At 37.3% G+C, this 26,794-nt stretch overlaps 1 protein-coding gene across 1 annotated transcript in view; it reads left to right on the top strand.

Moving 5' to 3' along the window:
• ST8SIA4 (ST8 alpha-N-acetyl-neuraminide alpha-2,8-sialyltransferase 4) overlaps positions 1-24,421 on the top strand; it is a 105,929-nt gene extending 81,508 nt beyond the window's left edge. Inside the window, exon 5 of the mRNA XM_055565535.1 lies at positions 20,073-24,421. Coding sequence (XP_055421510.1) covers positions 20,073-20,355 — 283 coding nt within the window. The 3' untranslated portion in view covers positions 20,356-24,421. The remainder of the gene's footprint in view (positions 1-20,072) is intronic.
• The last annotated feature ends 2,373 nt before the right edge of the window (positions 24,422-26,794 follow it).

Below are 26,794 nucleotides of genomic sequence, written 5' to 3'. Positions count from 1 at the left end.
AAAACTTGCTGTCTCAAACTAGTTTTGATTTTAAGGCAATATTGTCATCTAGATATTCTGATATTTAATGTACCTGTGAGATATCTGTGGGCTTCCTAGGTGGCACTGTCTGGCAGGGCAGGAGACATAAGAGATGCGAGTTCGATCCCTGGGTCGGGAAGATCCCCTGGAGGAGGGTATGGCAACTCACTCCAGTATTCTTGCCTGAAAAATCCCGTGGACAGAGGAGCCTGGCGGGCTATGGTCCATAGGGTAACAAAGCATCGGACACGACTGAAGTGATTTAGCATGCACACATGTGAGCTATTTGTATGTATATATCTTTGCATAGCAAACTAGTGATGCATATTACAAATATTCATATGTTTATTTACATGTGCATTCCTATGTATTAATGTATAATTAATTGTACTGTAAGTGTAGTATGCACCATGTGCTGCTGCTGCTGCTGCTAAGTCTCTTCATTCGTGTCCAACTCTGTGCGACCCCACAGACGGCAGCCCGCCAGGCTCCCCCGTCCCTGGGACTCTCCAGGCAAGAACACTGGAGTGGGTTGCCAATTCCTTCTCCAATGCATGAAAGTGAAAAGTGAAAGTGAAGTCGCTCAGTTGTGTCTGACTCTTTGTGACCCCATGGACTGCAGCCTACCAGGTTCCTCTGTCCATGGGATTTTCCAGGCAAGAGTACTGGAGTGAGGTGCCATTGCCTTCTCCGATGCACCATATAACTATATATATATATAGTTATAATATATATATATATATAATGGCCATACTTAATAGTATACTTGTAGGGAGATTCACATTATTAATTATAGTAAAATGTCCTATTTCCCAATCATAACCAATATTAATTTGTTTCAATCATTTATTTCTTGCTTCCAACAGCTCATTTTATTTAACAAATATGTCTCTGCTTACTGTGTAAAACCGTTAAATAGATGAATATTTTGTGTTTGTGTGTATATAAATTCAGAACTTGTCTATTCCAAAATACCTGAACGCCATCACTGAACTATGAGGTAACCTTAAGACCTCCACACATGTCATTTCTTCATTGCGCCGTGACAGATTCCCCCTCCCCCAAGTACCCATCATATTCCCCAGATGGCTTAGCCATCATCATTGGCAGATTATGAATAATGTTTTAGGTTGAACAGATGTAAGCAATTTATAATTTTTCCCCTTTCTGAACCAGCTTTGTTTTGATAAGTCAACTGGAAATTAAAATTTAAAGTAGAACTTCATTTTTGAAAAGGAATATTCCAGTATTGTGCATCGAACCTGGAAAAAAAAAAAGAAAAGGAATAGTGTTTTCCCACATTAGACTATGTAGTCAGCTCCTAAATATGGACAAGAGACAGTCAACAGGGAAACTGGTCAGAGTATGTGACTAAAATCTGGAAGATCACCACTTAGCATTGCATCGCAGTTCCAGTTTCTTTCGTCTATAGAACCACATGTAAAAAATAGTTTTAGGTCATTCCAAACTAACCACACTTCTATTACATCTTGAAAAGACAGTTTTTAGCTAGTGTAAAAATTGCCTGTTTTTCTCTTTGGTTAACATACTCTTCAAAGATCTAGAGTTCTGGAAATGCAGAAAGTGCTGATGAAATGTTAAGAGAAAAGGAAGTGAACTATCCTTCTGGCAAGGATTTGATTTATTGTGCCAAATTATATTTTAAGTAAACTATACAAATTAAAATTATATTTTGACCTTAATATAGTCAACTTAAATTGAGACTTACTGGCAATCCAGTTTCAGGAAAAGCTATTCACAAACTATAAATCGAATATACTTTTGTAAAAAAAAAATTTTAAAAATCTACCTATTAGACAGGTCTTAATTCTGTAGCTATAAAATACATATGTATCTATACCTTGATCATCCATTTGCAAAAAATATGTCTTTTTCTTACCATAGTCAGTTACTGGGCCTAAAAAGCCCTTTTTGATGTCTAGAATTCAGTCACTGTCCTGTTCTTCCAGAGCCTGTTTCTGACCTGATAGTTCTTGCCATAAGAAGAAAAATTATAATGAATGTTTTTAAATGTCTTTAAGGTTTTTGAGACTAAATTAATTAGAAATTGGTCTAGATTAGAAAATTAAGAATACTTAAATGCTGAAGAACTTGGGAGCTCCAATTATCAAAGACAGTTATCCATACACATTTTGTGTCTGCACTTATTACTACATTTCAAAATCATCCAGGAAACTTAATGTTAATACAGTAAAATATTTTAGGTAGACTGTGTGGACAATCCTCAAAGCATTTTTAAACTTTGACCCCTTTTAAAACCCACAAAATCTCATACCCTTTAATTATATTTGCAATTTCAAAATAAATGGTATGACTTAAACCATTAGTCAAAACAACTATAATGTTTATTAATCTCCTTCTATGTCCACTTCACTCCAAAAATCGACCTGTTTCCCCTTCTTCAGTGAATAATCACTGGTTCTAATGAAGCTGGTTAAAGATCTTATTTACTGAGTCTCTCGTTGTAAGCAGACATTTTTAAGAACTTATTAGGTATATTTTCTTACTTAATTGAGGGACTCTCCAGAATGCCCTACGTTGGCTCCTTTTGTTCTCTTGGAGCCTATAATTTAGTGCTCTTCAGATGTATTGCTCAGTCCCTGAGTTCCTGAGTTTGCTTTCATTTACCGTTGTTAGACCAAAGATGAAAAGGCTTGTGCTCATGCCTGTACAAAATGAAGGATCCTCTGGACAGCTCTTACAACAGAGTCTCCGTGAATTTTAATGATTTGCAGCCTTTCTGGGATTGTGTTTCATTTATCTTCCATATTTGAAAGGATGAATAGTAAGATAGCAACTGAGACATTTTGGGGATGTTTTATTTGTTAAGCAAAGCCATAGAGATTCACTGTGAGATTTCTCCATATTTTCAGCCTGATCACTTTTATTCCAGAATGTAAATGTAATTTATTCTCCAGAAGTACCTACTCCCTTTCTGAACCTGTATATTCCCCATATTCATCTCTTGCTTTCTGTACTCTACGTGTGTTTCATGCATTAATGAAGTTTATAAATGCAACTTAGGTCAGCCTACGAAACAATATTACATGAATGTGTTAACACAAAGAGAAGCAGATGGTCAGGAATACTGTATACATGCTTTGTAAGCCAACTCCCACAAATTGCTTATCTTTAGACTTTTTTTTTCCCCCAAGTAGAATCAATCATCAGAGAAGTGATTTGAGATTCTTTATTATGGAAATATTCCTCTTGAACAACAACAACAACAACAAAAAGGCATTTCAATTACATTTTCATTTTAAAGAGAGTTATGTTTCACCCTCTTGATAAGTTTATTGTTATGAAGTCTGAGGTAATTATCTCCATCAACTTATATTCTTGTTTAAAGTGTGAAAAGAAAGTTTTGTGACTCTCATTTCTGAATTTCTATTATATTGGTATGGCTAAAAGAAAACAAATCTTGGGAAATAAATGTTTGTCTTAGGCAGTGCCTCTAAATTTATGTGAGTTTCATGATTGCTATATTCAGTTGAATTGTATAGCTCATATTCTGGATGGAAACCTAATGATTACTTCTTCCTGCCTCTTAAAATTTAACAAGTTTAAAGGAAGTAACTATTGGGTTTTTTGTTTGTTTTATTTTGTTTTGCTAGATGCTCTTTGAGCCCTAGTTGTATAATGCAGGCAATAATTCAACAAGTTCTTTAAACAAAGTAAATTAACTAAACTCAAATTGAGTGTTACTTAGGTGTGTGCACAGGTGATGTCACTGATCTTACCTAATACAATCACATCAATAGAATAAGACTTCCCGGGTAGATCCAAGGTAAAGAAACTGCCTGTCAATGCAGGAGATGTAAGTTCAGTCCCTGGGTGGGGAAGATCCCCTGAAGGAGGAAATGGCAACCCACTCCAATACTCTTGCCTGAAAAATTCCATGGAGAGAGGAGCCTGGTAGGCTACAGTCCATAGGGTTGCGAAGAGTTGGACACAGCTGAGTACAAATGCAACATCCTAAAATTTATTTGTATATGAATTCACAGTATTTGTATCATATTCAATTTCTCCAATATTCCCAGAAGGTAAGATGTTCTAGTTCAAATTTATAGAACAGGAAACAGAAACAGACATGACAAGGAGCAGCTGAATCTCACAAAGCAGATTCCAATTTGAGCAGAGCACACTCTGATAGCTGACTCTATTTTAAGTCCTAGGATTTTCCATAGTACCAAAGCAGCATAGTTGTACAACACAATAAGATCAGTTTCATAGTTGCTTCTGAACTTTTTTTTTCCATTTCTTGTTTTGAGATAGATGATGTGCTTACATACTCAGTCATGTATGGCTCTTTGCCACCCCATGGATTATAGCCTGCCAGGCTCCTCTGTTCATGGGATTCTCCAGGCAAAAATATTTGAATGGGTTGCTATTTTCTCCTCCAAGGGATCTTCCCAATCCGGGGATCAAACCAGCATCTCCTGTGTCTCCTGCATTGACAGGAGGGTTTTTTGTTTGTTTGTTTGTTTTTACTACTTACACCACCTGGGAAGCCCAAATAGAGGATAGATATTGTAATTTTAAATTATTTGTTATTTAGGTCCTGTAGGCTTATAGTTCTCTACCCTTTAATTTTTTGAGTTGTGAATTTATATTAATAACATTAAAGGAAAATAATTTTTGGCTTAGGACCTTATCTCCTTCTCAGTATGAGGTATAGATGTTCATTATTACATTTTTTTAAAATATAACAGCTGTATTGCTACATAATTTACCCTCAAGGTAATTCAGTCTTTAAATTATATAATTAAATCACTATAATGACAGATTTGGGCAACTATTATCACAATCAATTTGGGGACATTTTCTTCACTCCAAAACAGTCAATACTTATTCCCCCCTAAACCCCCAACTACAGCTCTTGGCAATCACTCATCACATCCATGTAGCATGTTTCAGTATTTCATTTTGTTTGTCATGTAATATTCCATTGTATAGATAGATCCACATTTTACTTATCTGTTAATCAGTTGATGAACATGTGAGTTGTTTTCACTTTTTGCCCATAATGAATACTACTACTAGAAATATCTGTCTGCAAGTTTTTATATGATCAAATGTTTTCTGTTCTCTTGATAATTATGAAAGAGAAACTGAGGAAGACAGACTCTGGCCAAAATGATAACAGATTTTATTCAGAAACTATTGCCATAAGGGAAGAGACTTCAGAATCAAACTGAGTTTAGTTCTGAATACAGCGGAAAAAAAAAAAGGTAGAAATTTATGGCCATTGTGCAGAGTATGGGTTGGAAAATTCTAAGAGAAGACAGGGGGTTCAGGGAGGTGATTCTTACTTAATAGGCTTAATGAGACTCTTCTAAAGTTAAGCCAAGAACTTGAACATCAAAGTTAGGGTATGAGAAATTTGATCAGGTATCAGTGGTGGTCAAATAGCAGTGGTAGAGAGATTCTCACTAAACTAACTTGGCAGGATTTTTGCTAAAACTGGCCTCAGCAAAGATGGCTACAGAAGGCCAAAAAGTAGAGGCCTAGTTGAGAGAAGGGCAATGGCTGCAGGATAAGATAACTCCATGTTAACCTTTTGAGGAACTTGCAGACAGTTTCCAAAGAGGCTGTCTCATTTTCCTCACAGACACAGTCACTAGCACTTTATAATGGTTCCAGTTGTTCACATCTTCACCAATAATCATCGTCATTTGTCTTTTTATTGTAACCATCTAGTAGCTACAAAATTCTCTCACATTTCCCTAATGGATGATTATATATATTGCCTTTTCATGCGAAGGTTGACCATTTGTATGTCTTCTTTGGAAAAACGGCTATCCCTTTACGTACTTTTAAAACTGAGTTTTTGTCTTTTTATGATTGAGTTGTAGAAGTTATTTATGTGTTTTAGATACAAGCCTCTCTGCAGATATATGGTTTGCAAATATTTTCTTCCATTCTGTGGGGGTTTTTTCTAACTTTCATGGCCTCATTTGAGGCATAATTTTTTTTTTAATTTTGATGAAGTTCAGTCTGTTTTATCTTTTGTAGCTTGAGCATTTTGTATTGTACCTAAGAAGGGTTTGCCTAAGGTCATGGCATTTTCCTTCTGTATTTCTTCTAAGAGTTTTAGAAATTTGGGTCTATGACCCATTTTGAGTTATTTCCTGCATGTAATATGATGGAGGGGTCCAGCTTCGTTTTTTCAGCATTGTACTTTAACTGAATATTATGACAAGCATTAGAATAGGGGGAAGTCCTAGGCAAGGTATAATTTGTTACACAGTAGCCTGATTATGTAATGCTGTTTTCACTTTTGTACTTTTCCATTGCAAAGAATAGTATTTACATAATGTAATTGTGTTTACAGCTGAGTTTCTGATTATTTTATTTTCTCAGAAGAACATTATCTTTTTGATATCTACTAATGGTCTTCTATTCAGCAACTATTTAATAGTGATTTATAAATTTAGTGATTCTGCCTATACATATGTTGAAGGAATCAGGATTAAGTGAGACTAAAAAAGAAAAGATAGGAAAATTAGCATTGATTCCATTAGATTGGACTTTCATCAACTGCACATTGACATCTGGAGGGAGTAAAATTCCCAAATATTTATTAATATTTGACATAATGAAAAATATTATTTATCACCATATTGCCTTCAAAATTTTAAAGATAAAAATTTTAAATTATCCCCTAATTAAACTTGTGGAACAGAATTATACCAATAGTATTTCTAGTGACAGGTAGCTTTAGCATATTGGGCTTCCCTGGGTGACTCAATAGTAAAAAAATTCACCTCAGTAGTAAAGAATCTTCCAAGTAAAGAATCAAACGTGCGTTTGATTCCCTGGGTTGGAAAGATCCCCTGGAGGAGGGAATGGCTATGCACTCCAGTATTCCTGCCTGAAAAATCCCATGGAGAGAGGAGCCTTGCAGACTACAGTCCATGGGGGTCGCAAGAGTCGGACATCGACATGACTTAGCGACTAAACCACTACCACCACCACAGGTCATAAACCCTGCTTTGCTGGCATTGTCTCAGCAATATTCCTTCACGGAACTCTTCTCTCAGCCAGAAACCCCTTTCTCAACTTACATGCTCATAGAAAGTTCTTTACTGAGTGATAATTCCATGCCAAGGACAAGGTTGTTTTCTAAATGGTCCATCTCTTCAGCGTCACACACTTTATGACAGGAATAAAAATAGAGAATACTGATCTATATTTGACTACCCTCCCCAAATGTTATTGTTTTTATACTTGCTGAGAAAGCTTAAAAGAAGTACTTTGAACTTGCTTATGACTGTCTTGATTCTGATTCTCACTGGGTTTTGAGAAGAACTCTGATCTTTGGCTGATGTTTAGTTTGTACACTTTGGTAGTAAGCATTTTTCATTATTTAGTGGATTATAGATCACATTATTATTGAATGGATTATAGATTGCATTTGCTGCTCCTTACTCCTCTTAAAATAGATTTGAGTGCCAGACCTATCTGGAAGGTTACTGTAACCTGACTTATTGATGTAAACTGGGCATATCCATTTGTAAATAGTCTGAATGAAGCTAAAATAAGATCATCAGGCCATTAGAAGAGTTGTTTACATTTTGTTACTAAAGTAAAATGGACTTCTATTGAGAAACTGTGCTTATGTTGGCTGGGGAATGTGGAAGTATAATCTCTAAGTGCCTCCTTAGAATACATGTTTATGTAAAAAGGGGAAAATCTCATGGATAAATCACTGCGATCATTTTCACCTGCCAGTATCTAAGCCATTTTTGAAAAGTGTTAGGATTACCTACTCTACTTACTCTTAATTCCTCTTTCTTTTCTTGTAAGACTCCCTGTCTTATGATAAATGACTTCACTGCTTCCTTTTAATTTTAGGAGGAGAAATGTAAAGTTTCTGTAATTTTTCATTTTCAAAATGTCACTTGATTCCTCATGAAGAGGACCATTCACAAAGTGCTTTAGCGTTAACCTCATTTAATTCCTTCATCACACTTCAAAAGACTGTCCCCCTTCTACCTTGCCAATATTTCACCTTTTGGGCATCACCACTTCCTCATTCTGGCACTTTAGATTATACATTCAGTTGTCTTTCAGAATTCAGTTGGGTTATAACAGAAACTAATTAAAGCCTGTAGCATTATGTCCATGTTATTATTATTATTTTTATTTTTTTACCATGGGCTGCATGTGCCATTTCAAGATTTTAAACATTAATGCTTAAAATTATGATGGATGATTTTATAATTTTTAGATAACAAGTATCATTTCATTGTGATTTGGAGAGTAAATAAAATTGTCTGCTCTCCCATTACAACTATTACAGGAAACTAGAATTGTTTTTTCAGCAAGGATGACTTTTACAAAAGAGCTATGTAATGTTGTTGAAGGAAGAGGACACATGTCTGTCACATGACATGTTATCAAAGTCGGAATAATTTATAGTTAATAGCAAGACAGAAAGATTGGACCGCTGTTCGGTTCAGTTCAGTTGCTCAGTCGTGTCGGACTATTTGAATCCCCCATGAATCACAGCATGCCAGGCCTTCCTGTCCATCACCATCTCCCGGAGTTCACCCAAACTCATGTGCATAGAGTCAGTGATGCCATCCAACCATCTCATCCTCTGTCGCCCCCTTCTCCTCCTGCCCCCAATCCCTCCCAGCATCAGAGTCTTTTCCAATGAGTCAACTCTTTGCATCAGGTGGCCAAAGTACTGGAGTTTCAGCTTTAGCATGATTCCTTCCAAAGAAATCCCAGGGCTGATCTCCTTTAGAATAGACTGGTTGGATCTCCGTGAAGTCCAAGGGACTCTCAAGAGTCTTATCCAACACCACAGTCCAAAAGCATCAATTCTTCAGTGCTCAGCTTTCTTCGCAGTCCAACTCTCACATCCATACATGACCACTGGAAAAACCATAGCCTTGACTTGACGGACCTTTGTTGGCAAAGTAATGTCTCTGCTTTTCAATATGCTATCTAGGTTGGTCATAACTTTCCTTCCAAGGAGTAAGTGTCTTTTAATTTCCTGGCTGCAGTCATCATCTGCAGTGAATTTGGAGCCCAGAAAAATAAAGTCTGACACTGTTTCCACTGTTTTCCCCTCTATTTCCCATGGACTGCTGCTACTAGTGGATAAACACTCACATTCCTCAGGCAGAATTCAGGTATTATTTGTGAGCTTTTATAAACGAGAGCTTTAAGTGTAGGAGAAGCCATATGTAGAATCTCATTTTACTGGTAAGTAAGCCAAGGCTGAATAAGTTTAAGTAGTTTGCCCATGGCCACATAGATTGCTGAAGAAAAAACAAAACCAAAAGGCCAACATTGCTGCACTTTCCCACTGTTGACTGTTGTCACTTGGAGACGGCCAAGGCATGCGTATGCTCCATCTCATTAACACTACAGATCTGTAAGGTGCCAGAAATAATACATTAAGCAAGCACTTACTAAGTACTCAGTGTGTATCCAGCACTGAGTTAAATATAAAGCGATAAAAATAGAAAGAGAGCACTGTGCTTTATGTAATAAAGTTAAGCTTCCCTCTTAGGATATAGTGAAGTTATCTTTACAAAGGTATACATTATACCTCCACCTTCTCTCTTTAATCCCTACCTGGGAATCTTTCTAAGGGAAGGTTCTTTAGTGTTAAATTTTATTGTGCAAACGGAATGAGATTGTAGGTCAAGAGGACTATTTTCTGTCTCTTTTCTACTGCCAGTAGTGTTGTGAAGCTGGCTTGTACTACCTTGTGAGAGCTGATTTTGCCATCCCTCCTCCAGCTCAGTGCTCACTGATGTCAGCTTCAGTTCAGTTCAGCCACTCAGTCGTGTCTGACTCTTTGTGACCCCACGGACTGCAGCACGCCAGGCCTCCCTGTCTATCACAGTTCTCGGAGTTTACCCGAACTCTTGTCCATTGAGTCGGTGATGCAACCCAACCATCTCATCCTCTGTCATCCCCTTCTACTCCTGCCTTCAATCTTTCCCAGCATCAAGGTCTTTTCCAAGGAGTCAGTTCTTCGCATCAGGTGGCCAGAGTATTGGAGCTTCAGCTTCAGCATCAGTCCTTCTAATGAATATTCAGGACTGATTTCCTTTAGGATGGACTGGTTGAATCTCCTTGCAGTCCAAGGGACTCTCAAGAGTCTTCTCCAACACCACAGTTCAAAAGCATCAATTCTTCATCACTCAGATTTCTTAATTGTCCAGCTCTCTCATCCATACATGACCACTGGAAAAACCATAGCTTTGACTAGACATACCCTACAGTATGATGTCAGCTTAGTGGTTGCAATTAGCCCTGATGGGAATATTTACACCACAGAAATTGACAGGTGCTACAAAAATGCAACTCTCTCTCTCCACTAGCTAGTGTCTGCTTTAAAACATTTACCATCAGGTCAGTGTGCAACACCAGCATTCATTGGGCAGAATTGGACAAGTTATTTTTTTTACTTCTTGAGCTATTAACTGCACCTTATGTGAAACAGGGATAGTAATATATCCTATAGCATATATCACAGGATTTTAAGAGGAACATGTGAGAGTACTTTGAAAATGTATGATGTGAAATTAGTAATATCACAATAATAGGAGTTGTATATTCAGTGATAAAACATGAAAGTTTTGGCAAAGCCAATATAGTGTAAGTGGATGTAGACGTTCTTACCCCTATATGTACGCTCAACCTGACAGTGTACCTGGTGAGATGAAAAGAAGAGTGAATTCAGAGTCAAAGAATCAGGCAAAAGACTCATTTCTGTAGTATACATCAAGTAACAGATAAGTACCAAATACAATGTAGATTATTAGCCCTAAATAGTAACCCTATTCCTTTTCACAAGCTCTGAGCTCTCTATGCCTCTGATGAATTAGGCTTATGAAGGTGGATAAAATATCTTCTGTATGTATGCTATGAAGGGCCTCAGCAGAAAGAATTTTCTGTCTTCTTTTTATCACCTATTCAGTACAAAGCTCTGCATATAAAGGACACACAGGAAAAAATTACTGATAAATTTGACCTCTTGAGGTTGCAAATTCCTGCTTTCATTTTAATGACACTTCAAAATACTTTTAGAACCCTATTCAAATCTGCATGAAAATCCCTACCCTTTGATTCAGTGTCACCGCCTTTGGCATTTTCAATGTGGTTAAATAAGTTACATATTGAAACTACGAAATCATCTTCTGACTTCAAACACTTTTGAGAGTGCTTATGTGGAAAAGTGGGTACTTTATACTGGTCAGCTCTTATTTACCTTTGAAAAAAAAAAAAAAAACAAAGCCAAGAAACTTCCCTCCATAAAACACATCACTATTGATACTAGACTGTCAATCACCAAAACACCCTACAGTTGTTTATTTTTCCTGATGTGAACTCTGTGTTGCAGATTGTCCTGAGGACTTGCTGTTCCAAGATGAAGGCTTTGTAGAAGCTAAGGAATCCTATTCTTTTTTAGCCGAAATTGAAATCATCATAGCCAGATAGATGTGGGCTTGTCATTCTCAAATTCCATGACCTTAATCTGGTTATTTAACCTTCCCAAGCCTTGGTGTCCTCATCTGTTAAATACATGTACAGGTTTGTGGTAAGGGTTAAAGGAAGAAGACTACATATATGGAACTCTTAACACTGTCTCTGGCCCATTATAAATAATACATTATTATTACTGTTACTACCTTTTAATAAATTGCTTACTCCTGGGTTTACTCCTATCTTGCCAAATCACGTTAAATATGCTACTCTGTCCTTTTGTTTCCTCACATAAGAATTTGGTATAAGATCTATCACTTTTTGCTTCTCTGGAATAATAGAATTAATTCATGGTGGACTAAATTATTCTCAATAAGTACAGTGAGAACTCAGTGAAGTTCTTTTTTTAAAAAAAATATCACCAACCCTAGTTTTGTGACAAGCCAAGCTATCTCAGCAATTCTAAAAGGTATCATGAAGGTTACCACAAGAGTTTTATGAAAAAAATAAGTTTTATGCACTTTTAAAATCAAATCATGTTATGTAGTATGCTGCAGACTGGGAATACAATGAAAGGACAATTTGAATAGTTGAAAATAAAACAGCAGTGATATTCCATTTCAGAATGCCCAGGGATGATTGCTTTGAAGTCTTAAACTTTATAATCTGAACACACATACTCCTCCTAACAATGAACTTAAATAATGACAAGCGTGGAAGACACAATTCCAGAATACAATATTCAGATATTATAAAAGAATTAGTTTAGGGGAGTGGAGTGTAGAATTGGTAAGATGCAAACATCTTCTGCAAAGATGATGAAAACGAATTCTTTCATAATGTCTGAGATTTCTGCAGACATTGTACACCCAGAAGCCACACTGTTTACCTTTAACAGAATCTTCCTCTGGAGCCAAGCTCAAAGCTCGGTCGCGAGAGGGTAAGTATGAGTGGAGAAATACAGAAGATTCATTGGAACTCAGAATGCACAGGCACACTGGGCTGTGTATTCCACTTCCCATCCCAGAGAAAATAATTTCTGGACTCTTGAATGGATATTTTGCTTATAGTATAATATTAAAATAAAACTGTTGGCACAGTGGGAATTCATTCTCTCTATTCAAATTCTTCTAGAAATTTCCTTGGTTGATTTCAGGAAGAAAAATATTTTAAGAGGAAAAAATATATTACTTCTAAACTTTTTGACTTCTTTGTTTAAATATAAATACAAATTAATATTCCTTGTTTGCCAGTGTGTTGAGTGTGAGCTATCATCAATACGTTAAATACTACTTTGAATTTAACATTTTTTGCTTTAATTTCAAAAACATGTGTTTCTGAAAACAATCATGCATGTTGGCTCCTGAAGTGATTATTATCTACCTGATTATGAGAGAAAAGTAACCTGTTGCAGGCTTTAAAATCAAAAAGCATCTATTAAGTATGTTGGGCAGAATTTTAGAAGCGGAGACCTAATTGAAATTAAAAGGTGTTTATTTGGAGTTTGTTAGGAGACATATATTTGCCCAGGAGATATATATTCAAGAAACACTTGAATTGTGTACCACAGAACTATACAATGAAGGAGGCTTATAAAGGAAAACAATCTCAAGGTTGCAGTTAGTTACATGAGTGGTGGTGGGTTAGTCACTAAGTCGTGTCCGACTCTTGTGACCCCATGGACTGTAGCCCACCAGGCTCCTCTGTCCATGGGATTCTCCAGGCAAGAATACTGGAGTGGGTTGCCATTCCCTTCTCCAGGGGGTCTTCCTGACTCAGGGATTGAACCTGGATTTCCTGCATTGCAGGCAGATTCTTTACCAACTGAGCTACGAGGGAAGCCCCTAGTTACATGAGTTGTGTATCAATCATTATAATTGGACCTGGCAAAAAGTAAGGGTGCTTGTTAAGTAAAGCTTGGTTGGAATCTGAAATGGTTGCATAGTCACAGGGAAAGACCTTGAGAGCTGGAGGCTGCAGCTGCCAGGTGCTGTTGGGAACACAGCTGGTGGTGAGCTTGGGCCTGGTACAGTTCAAAGACAGTTAACATTTTCAGTGGTGCAGAGATGTGTCTGAGACCAGATCCTCAGTGACTGCTCAACTCCTTATTTTAAGCTTGTGATTACCCATTATAATATCGATTGGTCATCAAATGCATTTGCTGTGAATGTATTAAATACTAAAGAAGGTAAAGGGAACAGAATGGGAGGAGGAAGCTAGAGCTGGAACAAGAGTTTCACGCGGCTTCAGGGAGCATGCAGTTTCACGGAGAGAGATTTGAAACAGTAATCGAATCTTGTAAACAGAGGAAACCCTAAAGCCATACGGTCAGATGGTTTTGTTTCTCAGCTAAGGAAACACACCACTGAGATGAAATGACACATCCAACCCATTTGTAGTTTCAGATGTTGCCGGGAGAAAGTACGCTGTGGGCACGGGATTTAAGACTGGATTTTGTGGGCTACATGGAAGTTCAACTACTGTTACTCACTGTGTGTCAATTCCTGGGCCGGAAAGATCCCCTGGAGAAGGGAATGGCAACTCACTCCAATATTCTTGCCTGAGAATCCCATCGACAGTGGAGCCTGGCAGGTTACAGTCCACAGGATCGCAAGTGTAGAACACCACCACAACTGCGTGTCAAGCTTTATGCTATGTTCCTATGTCCTTACTACCTCTTTTACTTTATCCTAACAATGTTGTGTTTGTCACTGAGTCCTGTCTGACTCTCTGCAACCCCACAGACAGTAGCCCACCAGGCTCCTCTGTCTGTGGAATTCTCCAGCCTAGAGTACTGGAGTGGGTAGACCTTCCCTTCAGGAGAAGGCAATGGCAACCCACTCCAGTATTCTTGCCTGGAAAATCCCATGGTCGGGGGAACCTGGTAGGCTGCAGTCCATGGGGTCACTAAGAATCTGACACAACTGAGCGACTTCACTTTCACTTTTCACTTTCATGCATTGGAGAAGGAAATGGCAACCCACTCCAATGTTCTTGCCTGAAGGATCCCAGGGATGGGGGAGCCTGGTGGGCTGCCGTCTATGGGGTCTCAGAGAGTCAGACACGGCTGAAGTGACTTAGCAGCAGAAGCAGCAGCAGACCTTCCCTTCTCCAGGGGACCTTCCTGGCCCAAGGATCGAAGCCAGATCTGCTGCATTGCAGTTATTACCGTATAAGCTATAACAATGTTATATGTTAAATATTATTAACCCAAGTCTGAAGAAGTAAAGTAGTTTTCCCAAGGACTCATAAGCATTATATTATGGATTCACACCCATAACTTCTGACAATAAATTTGGCCTTCTATAGCACACCAATGTGGTGAGTAAAGGCATTTCAAGTTGCATTCGTTTGAAATAAGAAATGGGACTGATATGTTGGAGGAAGAGAAGATAAGATACCTTGCTGGGAAGCAGAAATAACTGTGGAAAGTTTTACATCTATAGAAAGTTACACGGCAAATCCAGGGTGAGCTTGTTTCATACAAGACAGAGTATTAGAATATTAAAGTAGAAAGGAAGGGAGGGAAAGGGGGATTAATAGTCTTTGAAATAAAACTGAGCCTAGCTGATAGAAAATATCCTATGTATGTCTATGAATGGTTGTAATATATATTGATTCAAAACAGCTAGGGAAACAAAAGGATTCAGCACCTTGTAGCAGTAATTGTCAATTTGTCTTTGGATTATAGGTAATACTTTTCTTCTGCGTTCATTTCAAAGAAATAGATATGTGGAAACTAGATTATTTGCTGAATTGAAAACACTGCTGAATTTTAAGCCATAATAGATAAGAATTTGAAATAAAAATTAGAACAGCTTGTACTGAATTGGAGTATGAATAGTTCATTATTTTATCAGTTAATTGCCTTCCATCTTTTTTCCTAATTAGAGTTAAAAACTTAACAGTCTATTTCAATGAACTGTTCACAAGAAATCTGTAGTTTTTAAATGCCAGCTTGTATATAAGTAGATACTCACAGATTCTTTTTAAAATTGTACTGTGTTCCTGGACAAATACTGAATCTTGATAGTTTAGGTTGGCCTAAACGATTTCAAACATAACTTTAGAGCTATCGGAGAAGGCAATGGCACCCCACTCCAATACTCTTGCCTGGAAAATCCCATGGACAGAGAAGCCTGGTAGGCAGCAATCCATGGGATCGCAAAGAGTCGGACACTACTGAGCAACTTCACTTTCACTTTTCACTTTCATGCTTTGGAGAAGGAAATGGCAAGCCCCTCCAGTGTTCTTGCCTGGAGAATCCCAGGGTTGGGGGAGCCTGGTGGGAGGCCGTCTATGGGTTCACACAGAGTCAGACATGACTGAGTGACTTCACTTTTCACTTTAGAGCTATATTAAACACTCAGTAAACTTTTACTGATTGTATTTGGTTTGGCTCCTTATAATTTTTTTTTAATTTCACAGAATGTTACAGCAATAATTATGACTTTAGTTCTTGACCTGCTTTAGATGATTTTGTTTAAATTTATCTGTTACATATTGATGCCATTTATTAAGGCCTTTTCTCCTGTGATTTCTTTCTAGAAACAAATAAGATGTTATTTATTTTCATTATTTCTCAAAAAATGTCAGTTTTTAAAAATTATTCAAATTGTCGTATGCCAAACATCACAAAAGTTATTTATAACATGATCTTGTAATTACACACAATGTGACTTTGATGTCCCATACAAATGCTATAGTGTTACATTTTTCTGCTCCTATCTATTTTTCTCCCACTTTAGAAATCAGATAATTCAGCATGACCAATGTACTGCCAAGTGTTAGTCACTCAGTCATGTCTGACTCTGACCCCTTGGACTGTAGTCTGCCAGGCTCCTCTTTCCATGGAATTCTCCAGACAAGAATACTGGAGTGGATTGCCATTCCTTTTTCCAAGGGGATTTTCCTGACCCAGGGATTGAACCTGGGTCTCCTGGATTGCAGGCAGATTCTTTATGGTCTGAGCCACCAGGGAAGCCCATATATTGCCAAACTATTTCCAGTAATTGACATTCCCTGATGGAAATGATTTTTTTTTTTTTTTTTACTAAGCTTACTTCATTCACTTTAAAAATTTATAAATGCACTTTTTAAACTAACCAACTGCCTCAGCTGACATTTGTAACCACACACAAATCATGCTCACAAAACTTTCCTATAATAACCATTTCATCTTAAGAACACCTGCTTTCTCAGAGTGGAGAGAGCTGCCGGCTGTATCAAAGTTTCTTCAAAGCCTCCAGGCTGTAGTTTATGCTCCTTGCACAAAATCCATCTGTGGTTTCTTCATGATGTTAACAGTATATGTGCTACGGGTTTTGCTCCTGCCTTTAGGTTTTGAGAAAATTCTTAGATGTTCTTCTCTAAAAATTCCTTAATAACCTTCTTTACTAAGAATATGCTTTCTCAAAACACTTGCGTTAACAGAAAGTTCATAACGCATTTCACGTTGCTCACAATATTCAGCACATGCCCTTTACCCAACAAGAAAAATAAAAAGTGTGAAAGGTCAATACTGGTTCAAAGAAAAGGCAGGAAAGAAGGAAAAAAAGGAAAACAGGAATAACAATGGCTAAGTATATTTCCCCTGTTTTGGATGTTTGTAGTGAGGTCTGAAAGTCCAATATTTCTTTAACCAAATTAAATAAAACAAAGTTTGGGTTTTTGTACTCATTAGTGTAGATGTATTTGATCCAGCCAGGAAAACTTCATAAATTACTTTTTAGAAAAGAAAAAGGAAAACAATATTATGTAAAATCTAAGGAAAGGATTTAAATATAGCAATGACCAGAATCGAACAATCTTACCCTCATATTTGGATAGCCAGTTATATATTTCCTTGAATAGGAAACGATAATAAAAACAAAAAACAAACAAACAAAAATTTATTAAATTCATTTGTAACTAGACCACTTTTGATCTTGTGAGTTTCTACCTTGTTCTTTCATTTGCACTGTATTTCTGTCTTGTCTTTTTCCCGCCCCCGCCCCCCCCCAACTTGCTCCATTTGACGTCTCCTTTTCCCAGGCTCTAGGGTTGTATTCCTTCTTCCTTTTGATTTCTGCCCTCAGTGGGTAAGGTTGGTCCAGTGGGTTGTGTTGGTTTAGTATTGGGGGTTACTTGTGCCTGCATTCTAGTGGGAGGAGGTGAGTTTATCTTTTTCCCCTGCAATGGACAGGACTATGTGAGGTGGTATGATTTGGGGTGTCTGTGGGAATCCCGTCTGCTGATAACTGGTTTTGTGTTTTTTTCTTGCTTGTTGTTTGGGAGAGGCGTCCTGCACTGGGTACCATTGGCAGCTGGGTGCTGCTGAGCTTTGTATGCAGGTATAGTCCTTCCTGGAAGTTCTCACTGATTAATAGTCCTTGGGATTAGGAGTTCTCTGGCAGTGTAGACAACTTTTTATATCAAAGAAAATCCACACTCTTCCTTAACTTTAGCTGACCCCATATAAGATCATGACTGTGGCGAGAGGGCTGGGACGCCTCCTTTCCTGTTTGAGGTGGTGATTAACTTGCGAGTGTGCACGCTATTCAGGTGAACAAAGCTTGGAAACAAAGGTGGATCAAACATTTTGGAGTATTCTATTGCCTTTTTAAAAGAATAGTATAAAATACTTACCAGCATTGAAAAATATTTTTCTATCAAATTACAGCATAAGCCGTGAACGATTTACAAATATTTGTTACTTGTGCTATGTTTTTGTTCTTCTGTGGGTTGAGGCAGTATTCTTAATTAGCTTTAGTAAAATGTGACTTAGAAATTGGAGTTGAATAAGTCAGTATAGTACAGTGTTGGGGGCCAGCGCGAGGCACTCCGCCAGTGGCAAAGGTCATGAGTAAGGAGGCTCGACATATGCAAAGGTGGGATTGAGCCTCAGGAGTCCCCCTGGAAATCCTCGAGCATCTACCCCCATAACCAGAGCCTGCCTACTTTACTACTTTGTGCTCTCACCTACACCTCTGACTTTACAGGGGGCTGTCCCCCACCACCTCTTTCGGAGAAGGAGTTAACTTAGAGCTCTAGTTAATAAAAACTCCTGGGTGTGACAAGAGTGTTTTAACCTACAAACTCCTCTGAAGGTTCTCTAGCCTGCCTGACAGGCTTGTCCGGCCACATGTGATTGCTCACAGCCTCTCAACCGTGAGAGGCACGAGATGCTTTAAACCTTCTAAAAACAGGTTCCTTAGAAAAGTTAGAAAGCTATTAGTATAAGTATAATGGGCTGATTAGAAATTGTATTGGTGAAAGGTTTCTCATTTGTTGAGCCAATGTTTGTTGCTAAGTCTACACATCCCCTGCCCTTACACACATTAATGAATATATAGAAGAAATAAGTATTAACCTTTGATATAAATCACGTTAGGCCTTAAGCTAAGTAAATTCTTTCCTTAACTAAAACCCACTACACCCTCACCCTATAGGAATGTAACTTTATTTGGGTGGCGTCTGTTTTAAGAATAATCACCCCTGGAGAAATAAGTGTCCTGGTTGACTGACCGCTGTCACAAGGAGAGGGTCATAAATTGTCAGCAGGCCCCCCTGGCCAGAAGATGATGTAACACCCCTAAGACCTCTGTAAACATGTGTATGAAGCACCTGACTTTAATAAAAGTCAGGACTGCTGTCCCCATGTGACTTTTGTATAACATCTCAGTGTATAAAAACAGACTCTGGAAAATAAAGAATTGGGATCAGTTCCTGGAAAGACTGGTCTCCCCATGTCGCTCGCTCTCAAACTCTGGCTGAGTCTCCATCTGGAACGTGGAACCCGCCATGCTTACTAATTATGCCTGGGCTTCTAAGATCCGACCGGGGAGGCCTCAGTGTCTCCTCTCCTTCGGGAGAACGGAAGGACGCCTGCGGCCTATGTAAGTGGTACAAACTTCTTGTCTTGAAGTTTTATTGGTCTCCCGCGTAAACCAAGCTACTCAGGCCTCTTTTCTCCACTGAATTTTCCTGCTGAGCTATACTCATTCTATTGCTGTTAACATCTCTAATTAATATCTAATTGAAGCTATTGTATCCTGATCCTCACGGACGCTGTCGCCGCTTCGAACTCCCTTGATCAGCCGGGGCTGGACCCCGGCAGTACAGGCAAAGCATTTATGTTTGGATTTTTAATTGAAATGTGAAAGATTTTGGAAACTTGTAGGCATAGTTTCAAGTCCTCTTTTTCTGAGAAAATTGCTTAATCACTGCCCAATTACTGTGCCTTTTGCAGTCATATTTAGCCCTTTCTGAGAAGATTCTATTCTGCCGGTTCTATAAATGTTTTCTTGTAGTTCTTTTTAATATAAGATTCCACGGTAATATTTACTCACCTTCTAGGTCCCTTGGCTATTCATGTGACCTCGAAATGAGCAAGAAAATAAAGGATAAGAAAGATAAAATAAATGCATTCAATTTTCTAAATGCATGAGAAATATATTATTCCTTCAGCAATTTTTTAATGTCACTTATACAGTTACTTTTCACATTTCATTTACTTTATACATAGTATGCTTGCTATAGGTTATATTGAATGCTTCTCTAAATTCTTCTCTTGTGTGTATGTTTTTTCTTCCCAGTTACTGGCTGACAAACAAAGTTCCCATCAAAAGACCCAGCACAGGTCTACTCATGTATACACTTGCCACGAGATTCTGTGATGAGATTCACCTGTATGGATTCTGGCCATTCCCTAAGGATTTGAATGGGAAAGCTGTCAAATATCATTACTATGATGACTTAAAATATAGGTACTTTTCCAATGCAAGTCCTCATAGGATGCCGTTAGAATTCAAAACATTAAATGTGCTACATAATAGAGGAGCTCTGAAATTGACAACAGGAAAGTGCGTAAAGCAATAAAGCACACCTGAAACATACAAGCAGACTGAATATGCAGTTCTTTTCTGAAGATGCTCCCTAAGATTTGAAAAACAGGATCCAATACAAGACTGGGTTGCAGCATCCACCACTTACCTGAAAGGTGATTAAAGAACATTGAAATACCTGCAAAGTGCTCTAAAAATTAAGTATTTTGACTTCAAGGGTCCTAGTAAGTGCCACTTCCACTCAGAACACAGTTTGAATGTATAATCAGTAGTGTTTACAAGATCCAGCAATGCACTCGTCATTAGTTAACGAAGCAAAAATGTTCATCACTGTTGGGTTGCCACTGCAACGCCAAGCACATGAGAAGAGGAACCCAGGAACACAACTCAGCCCTTGGGGAAACTGAACTGTCCTGTCAGCAGAAATCAAGATGGAAACAGTTTGAGCAGTGAAATCTGTAAGGTTAAACAACTCAAGTAAATGCCTTCAGTCAGGACTCTGAGTCTGATCATGACAAACTTTATGTTTTGTTTCTGTTCTTGTTTGCCTTCTGGAGTCTCTTTTTTTTGAGGGTATAGGGGTGCTTTGAAATCCTTTCTGAGATAAATATGAATGAGATAAATGACCTTTAAGTGATCGTTTTTAAAGTTCTTATATTTTTAAACAGTTATCACACAATAACTTTGTAAAAAAAAAGTTTTATTGTGCACAACTGTAAACCTCCCAATTTTTTCCCAGTGGTTTCACTCAGTAATCTCGAGCCACCCTAAAGGAAAGACAAACTCTGTGTCATCTGAGATGGTAAAATTAGCAGGAAAAAAAAAAATTACTTTTGGTACCAAAGATTATACTGATGTGTCTACATGAGAAACCAGTCTCCTTTCATGAAAATAACATATTAGTATATTACGAGGCTACTAATGTGAAAATTGTCTCTAGGTATTTAAAATTTTCCAAACTCAACCTTCATTTTTGTTTGAAGGAAGATTCCACAGCTTTTACATTTCATAATGATATTCTGGAAGCATTTTGCCCGTTAGAGTAAATGTTTGACTGGTAGGGCTGAAATGTGACTTCCAGTTCTTTGATATCCCACTTGTTAATTCAGATAGAAACATTGACTTGCTCTGTAGATGACTGTTAAAATTTCTTAGTTCAGAAATAATATGATTAATAGAGTGCTGTTTTCATCACAGAGATAATTTTAAGAGGTTTAACAATGAGACTGTATGTCAGTATTTTGAACTTCAGATTAATTAAATTGACCAATATTTTTTCTATAGTTAAATTTATTCACATTATCACATTATTGTGGTTCCAGAGGAGCACATGAAATTATTAATAAAGTGATTTTTGAAATTTTTAACATATAACAGAATTGACCAACAGGCCAATTTCTGGTAATTACTACGCTGGTAGGTAATTCTGACGGTAAATTGTTTCTTTAGAAAGCAGAAGTGCTTCGTTCCCACTTCTACTCTTGGCCTGAAACAACATAGGTTACTTCTTGTTTCTTAGGGAAGGCAATCTGCGAAAAGAAGAAATAGCATGAGGAATATATATGTTTTGTTTCTTGGCGAAGAAGGCCTGAAAAAGAATAAATAGCATAAAGAATATACACATATATATATATATATGTATGTTATCAAGAAAAAGGATATTCATAGTAATACAGTTCTCAATATATTAATAATATGTGGCATTCTTTTTAGAAATATGATAGAACCTTGGGGTATAGAAGATTATATTTTCTGAAAACTTATGTGTCTCAAATAAAACAAAATAGAATCCACAAAAGAGATACATAGCCAAAAATGGATAGAATATGATGTACTTTTATCACTGAACCTCTTATTATTGGGAAGTTTTTTAAGGATTAGGTCCATATTTTGAATGTAAACTTGAAAAGTCTGATTTACCCAACCAATCAAAAGTAGGCGATTACTTAATTTGGACTTGCAGACAAGCTGTTTGAGTAGTCTTTAATTTAAATGTAATAAACATTTTGAAATCACAAGTCAGTTCTTATAGATAAGATACATCTCAGAACTCATTGAAGGTAAAAAGCAGCATCAAGGTACCTTGCCATTTTGTCTGCGCTTTCAACAAATGTGTTTAGACAATTTTAAGGCCACAGCAAAAGCATCCCAGACATTCACTGTTCCGTGCATTGATGTTCATCTCATAAATGCATTGAGTAGTGCCTTTTTAGCTTCACATTGCTTTGTTACCCTATGCTTTATGTTCTCTAAATACGTTGCCCAGTTCTGAAAATTCTCAGCATCTAAAAAGGGCTTCAGTATCGACTGAGACTACTTTTGTTCATCTCAGGGAACTTTCAATACTCAAGAATGAATTTAGTTAAAGGCGTTTAGTGTTCAAAGAAGACAAACTGTACAAGACCAATCCATTCCCTATTGTAGTGCTTTCCATCTCCCCTCTGCCTTCACCATCCACTATGGCCTTCTTACAGGGGTGGGGCAGGGAGATTACTGAAGGCTGACAGCAAGAATAAGAAAAAGAATTCAGATCTAACGAATCGGGGCAAAAGCGATCATGATGAAATCAAATTATAAGTACATACTTGAAATATTTGTGTTTGTTTTTTTTTCTTCTGAGACTATGTTCACAGCTTTAATATTTTATTTCCTTTTCATGATTTAAACCTGTACCTGGCAATACTCAGGCAGCTGAGTGTGAAACACTCCTGTCCCTTCGAGAACATGGTTGTTACTGTGCTGTTGACATGAAGAGGCCATGGAAACATTTCATCATTATTACCCAGCCTGTTCTATACTTAATATTAAGTTGCTGGAATAAAAAATAATAAATCAGTAACAGATTTTTCTGGGCAGATCTGATGATTGAGCCCACAGGACTGATGAAATGAGACTGAAAGTTTTTCTGTCTGAAAGAAGGTGCTGGGCATTCAAATGTGTTTATGTATTGTATATCATATGAAATGTATATCAGTTGCTAATGGGAATTTCTACATATATGCTTACAGAAGCAATTTATTTAAATAACGCTGTAGGTAGTGTACATACCAACTAGTTGTTAAGCTACTACGCAGGAAGAGGGTGAACAAAGTAATTTATTTCTGATTGAGCCAGTTAGTCATAATACCACAGTGTGGTGTTTGGTTCATAAAAGAGTTGTTTTATGTGGTTATTGTTGAGAGTATCCATAATTGTGGAAGGGGTATAGGAAGAGTTATGTGTAGTTAGTTGTGACCTCTACCAGTTTGAGAGTTTCCCCATCAGACATGATCAATATACCAATGTTTGACAAGTTGAGTGAGAGAGGGTTATCGTTCCTATCTGATGAAAGAAAATCCAAATAAAGCCCACCTAGAAATAGATATTTTATTATATATGTGCTATAGATATATCTACATAGTACAAATAGACATGTGTGATGCATATATACAATGTTATATATGTGTGTCTGTGTGTATACACACTGATTCTGTAATATACACACACTAGATTTGTGTTACGCTCATGTCTTCAGGGTTTGCGCTGGGAAGCACTCTGGAGATAAGACCTCTTTAGAATAAAGAAGTTCTTTTGAAACTTCAGTTGCTAACCTGCTTTAAAGGGATCTACTTTGTAACTGAATTCTATGTCGTTCATACCTAGAGTTACAATGAGGGTCTAGTATATCCAAATCTTTAAAAAAATTAAAAAAAAAAAAAAGTCTTCAAGCTGGCAATGTATTTGAATTGCAATTTTCAGATTGTGGCTCCAGAACCATTGTCTCTGCATTTAAGTAGCATTTGAATTGCAATTTTCAGATTGTGGCTCCAGAACCATTGTCTCTGCATTTAAGTAGCACCTTTTAATAATTACTGTTTCTTTGTGTAGGCAAAAGCACAAGAGTTACAAATGTATATAGCAGGGGGAAAAAAAAAAGAGTTTACAGAGATAGTATTGCTGCATAGAATAATTGCTACTGAGTGTTTCTTATATCATCTGTGGAATTGAAAGATGAGGTTTATTCTGTCCAGTTCATTCTGTTCAACACTGTTTCCCTTTTGTTTATGTATAGCAATCAGGTGTTATTGTTTTATCATTTGTAAAACTGTAAAATAAATTAAACCCCATTTTTTTTCATGTTTCTCTTATCTCTTATATCTACGAGGTCTGTTCCGCTTTGCACGTCAACATAAGGTGGGTGATACCAGCTTTAACAAGCTTTACATAGGGTTCCTGTTTTCCCTCCCCGTTAGCCCCAGCTATTTGCAATTTAGCCAGTCATTTCTTTAAAGTGTATACGGAGCGATATGGACAATATCAACACTCTCATGGACATCCGGGAATCCTGAACAGTTTGTGTGTGTGTGGTGCATTGTGTTTGTAGTTGAGGGGATAGAGTGTTACATAAGCTACAGTCGTTTATATCCGATTTGTATTCCCAGTGACTGCTGTCAGTGAGTCACTCCAGCTTCACGGCTGAAGAAGCCAGTGGCTCCTTACGCGTTCTTATGGCTGCCCTGTGACTTGTGATTGCAAACACTATTACACCCACTTGCTCTTGTTTGCATCTCAACTTCCAAAGGATGATCCTAAAAACCACATTTTTAAAGCTTTCATGGCTTTCTAGAACTGACTATTCTGTTTTCTGACTGCATTATTTTCTCCAGAAATTATTAACTTTAGTTTCATGAGGTCACTTTTTACCTTCTGTAATTTTAAAATATTTGCTGGAGACCAACAGTGAACCATGAACAAGGGTTGGTGAATATCAATCTTGTTTGTTTTGCATAATTTTTTTCTTTCAAAGATCCATATACAGTGGGCAATCCCTGTTTATTCTTTGGATATAATCAGACCTCAACATGCGCCCATGAGATGTGAGCTGCAATATCCCATTTTTATAGATGTGAGATTATGTGATTCGCTAAAGGTCACAAAGCCCAGAAATGAGAAAACAAGGATTTGAATTCAAGTAGTCTGTCTGACTTCAGTGTACATTTTCTTAACCATCAGGTTTTGATGCCAATACTGATGGCAATACTTGCCAATAACTGGCAAGAAGTTCCCTTGGAAACTCAGTTTGCAAGTTAAGTCGTTATTTAGTGAGCATAGATTAAAAGCTGAGGTAAGTCTATCAATTCAGTTCAGTCACTCAGTCATGTCCGACTCTTTGTGGACTGTAGGCAGGGTCATATAGGCAGCATCATAATTTAGACTTGGGAGCAGTCTAATAAGTGAAAAAGGAATGATCATCTCTAATGACCGAGCTGCACCTTCCAGGGCAGTATCTCCTGTATGGTTCTCCATAAATACTGTTAATTCTTGCTTCCTATATTTTTTCATGGAAGCTGGATTACTCTTATGTTAGAATCTGACTTTATCACAAAATATATGGCACTGCCTTTAAAGTCTAATTATGAGATTTCTATACAAACATTTTGATTGAATGAGTATTTCCTCTCCATTAACAATTTAGCACTAAATATTTACATAAATATCTTGAGGTTGAAACTCTGCGAATGACTAGGTTCATCCATTTTATATTGATTTTTTTTATTAGTTTCTTTCTTTTCCTGAGAATGGAAGTAACCTAGTCTCCAAATTAAGGAGCAGTTTAATGATTTCCCCTATATACTGGCTTCATCATGCACGAGCCCATAAAAGCAAAAACTAAAAAGATCTCAGATAGAAGAATATCAGCATTGTTCAGTCTGTTCCTAAAAGATAGATTTCAGTCATGCAGGTGCTGAATTTCTGAAATCTCAATCAACAAATTATGAAATGCTAATGTAAGCATCTGTTAAAAATATTTTTGCTTCCAGATTTCTGATTTCTGACTCCAACGTGGAATTTCTCAAGTAAACACAAGCAAACACTGGTCCAGGACTCGCACGACAAAAATATGCTCGGTGGATGACAACTCTGTATGTCTCTTCCTTGCAGATTCAGAAAATATATTAACATAGGAAAAGATCAGCGAAATCTTGCAATAAAGGAAGAAATTTCTGTTGTTTAAAAGTCATACATAATTTGTATAAAAATCCTATTAAATATGAAATTATGTTGTTTAGAACAGCGTTTTGGATAACACTTCTGAATATAAATACCAGTACAGAGAGAACAGATAAGAGCTTCGGTTAGAAAGGTCGATGCTTCCTTTACTCAGTGTTTTTTCTTTTCCCATAGGGTAAAGTAGTTTTGAAGAATATTTTCAAATAGGAAAATATTTTAAACATATATTTATTCTCTACACTCTTTATATTAAATTTTACTAACAGCTTTTCTCTCTTCTATAATAATAATCATACCATGACTACACTCCTAAGAGCAGTCCCAAACCTAAACTTTATGACTCATTCCAGACAACACACAAATAAGTTAGCATTAATAGCACAGGAAGAGAAAAAGCCTGTAATGAGGTGCTAATTTGCGTTTTCTAGAACCACTCAGCGTGTTGCAGTAAGCGGTCTCTCTGCTATCTGTCCTGCACCGCT

The sequence above is a fragment of the Bubalus kerabau genome, chromosome 1, assembly GCF_029407905.1.
Source record: "Bubalus kerabau isolate K-KA32 ecotype Philippines breed swamp buffalo chromosome 1, PCC_UOA_SB_1v2, whole genome shotgun sequence".
Classification (NCBI taxonomy): domain Eukaryota; kingdom Metazoa; phylum Chordata; class Mammalia; order Artiodactyla; family Bovidae; genus Bubalus; species Bubalus kerabau.
This window is presented reverse-complemented; position numbering and strand designations above follow the sequence as displayed.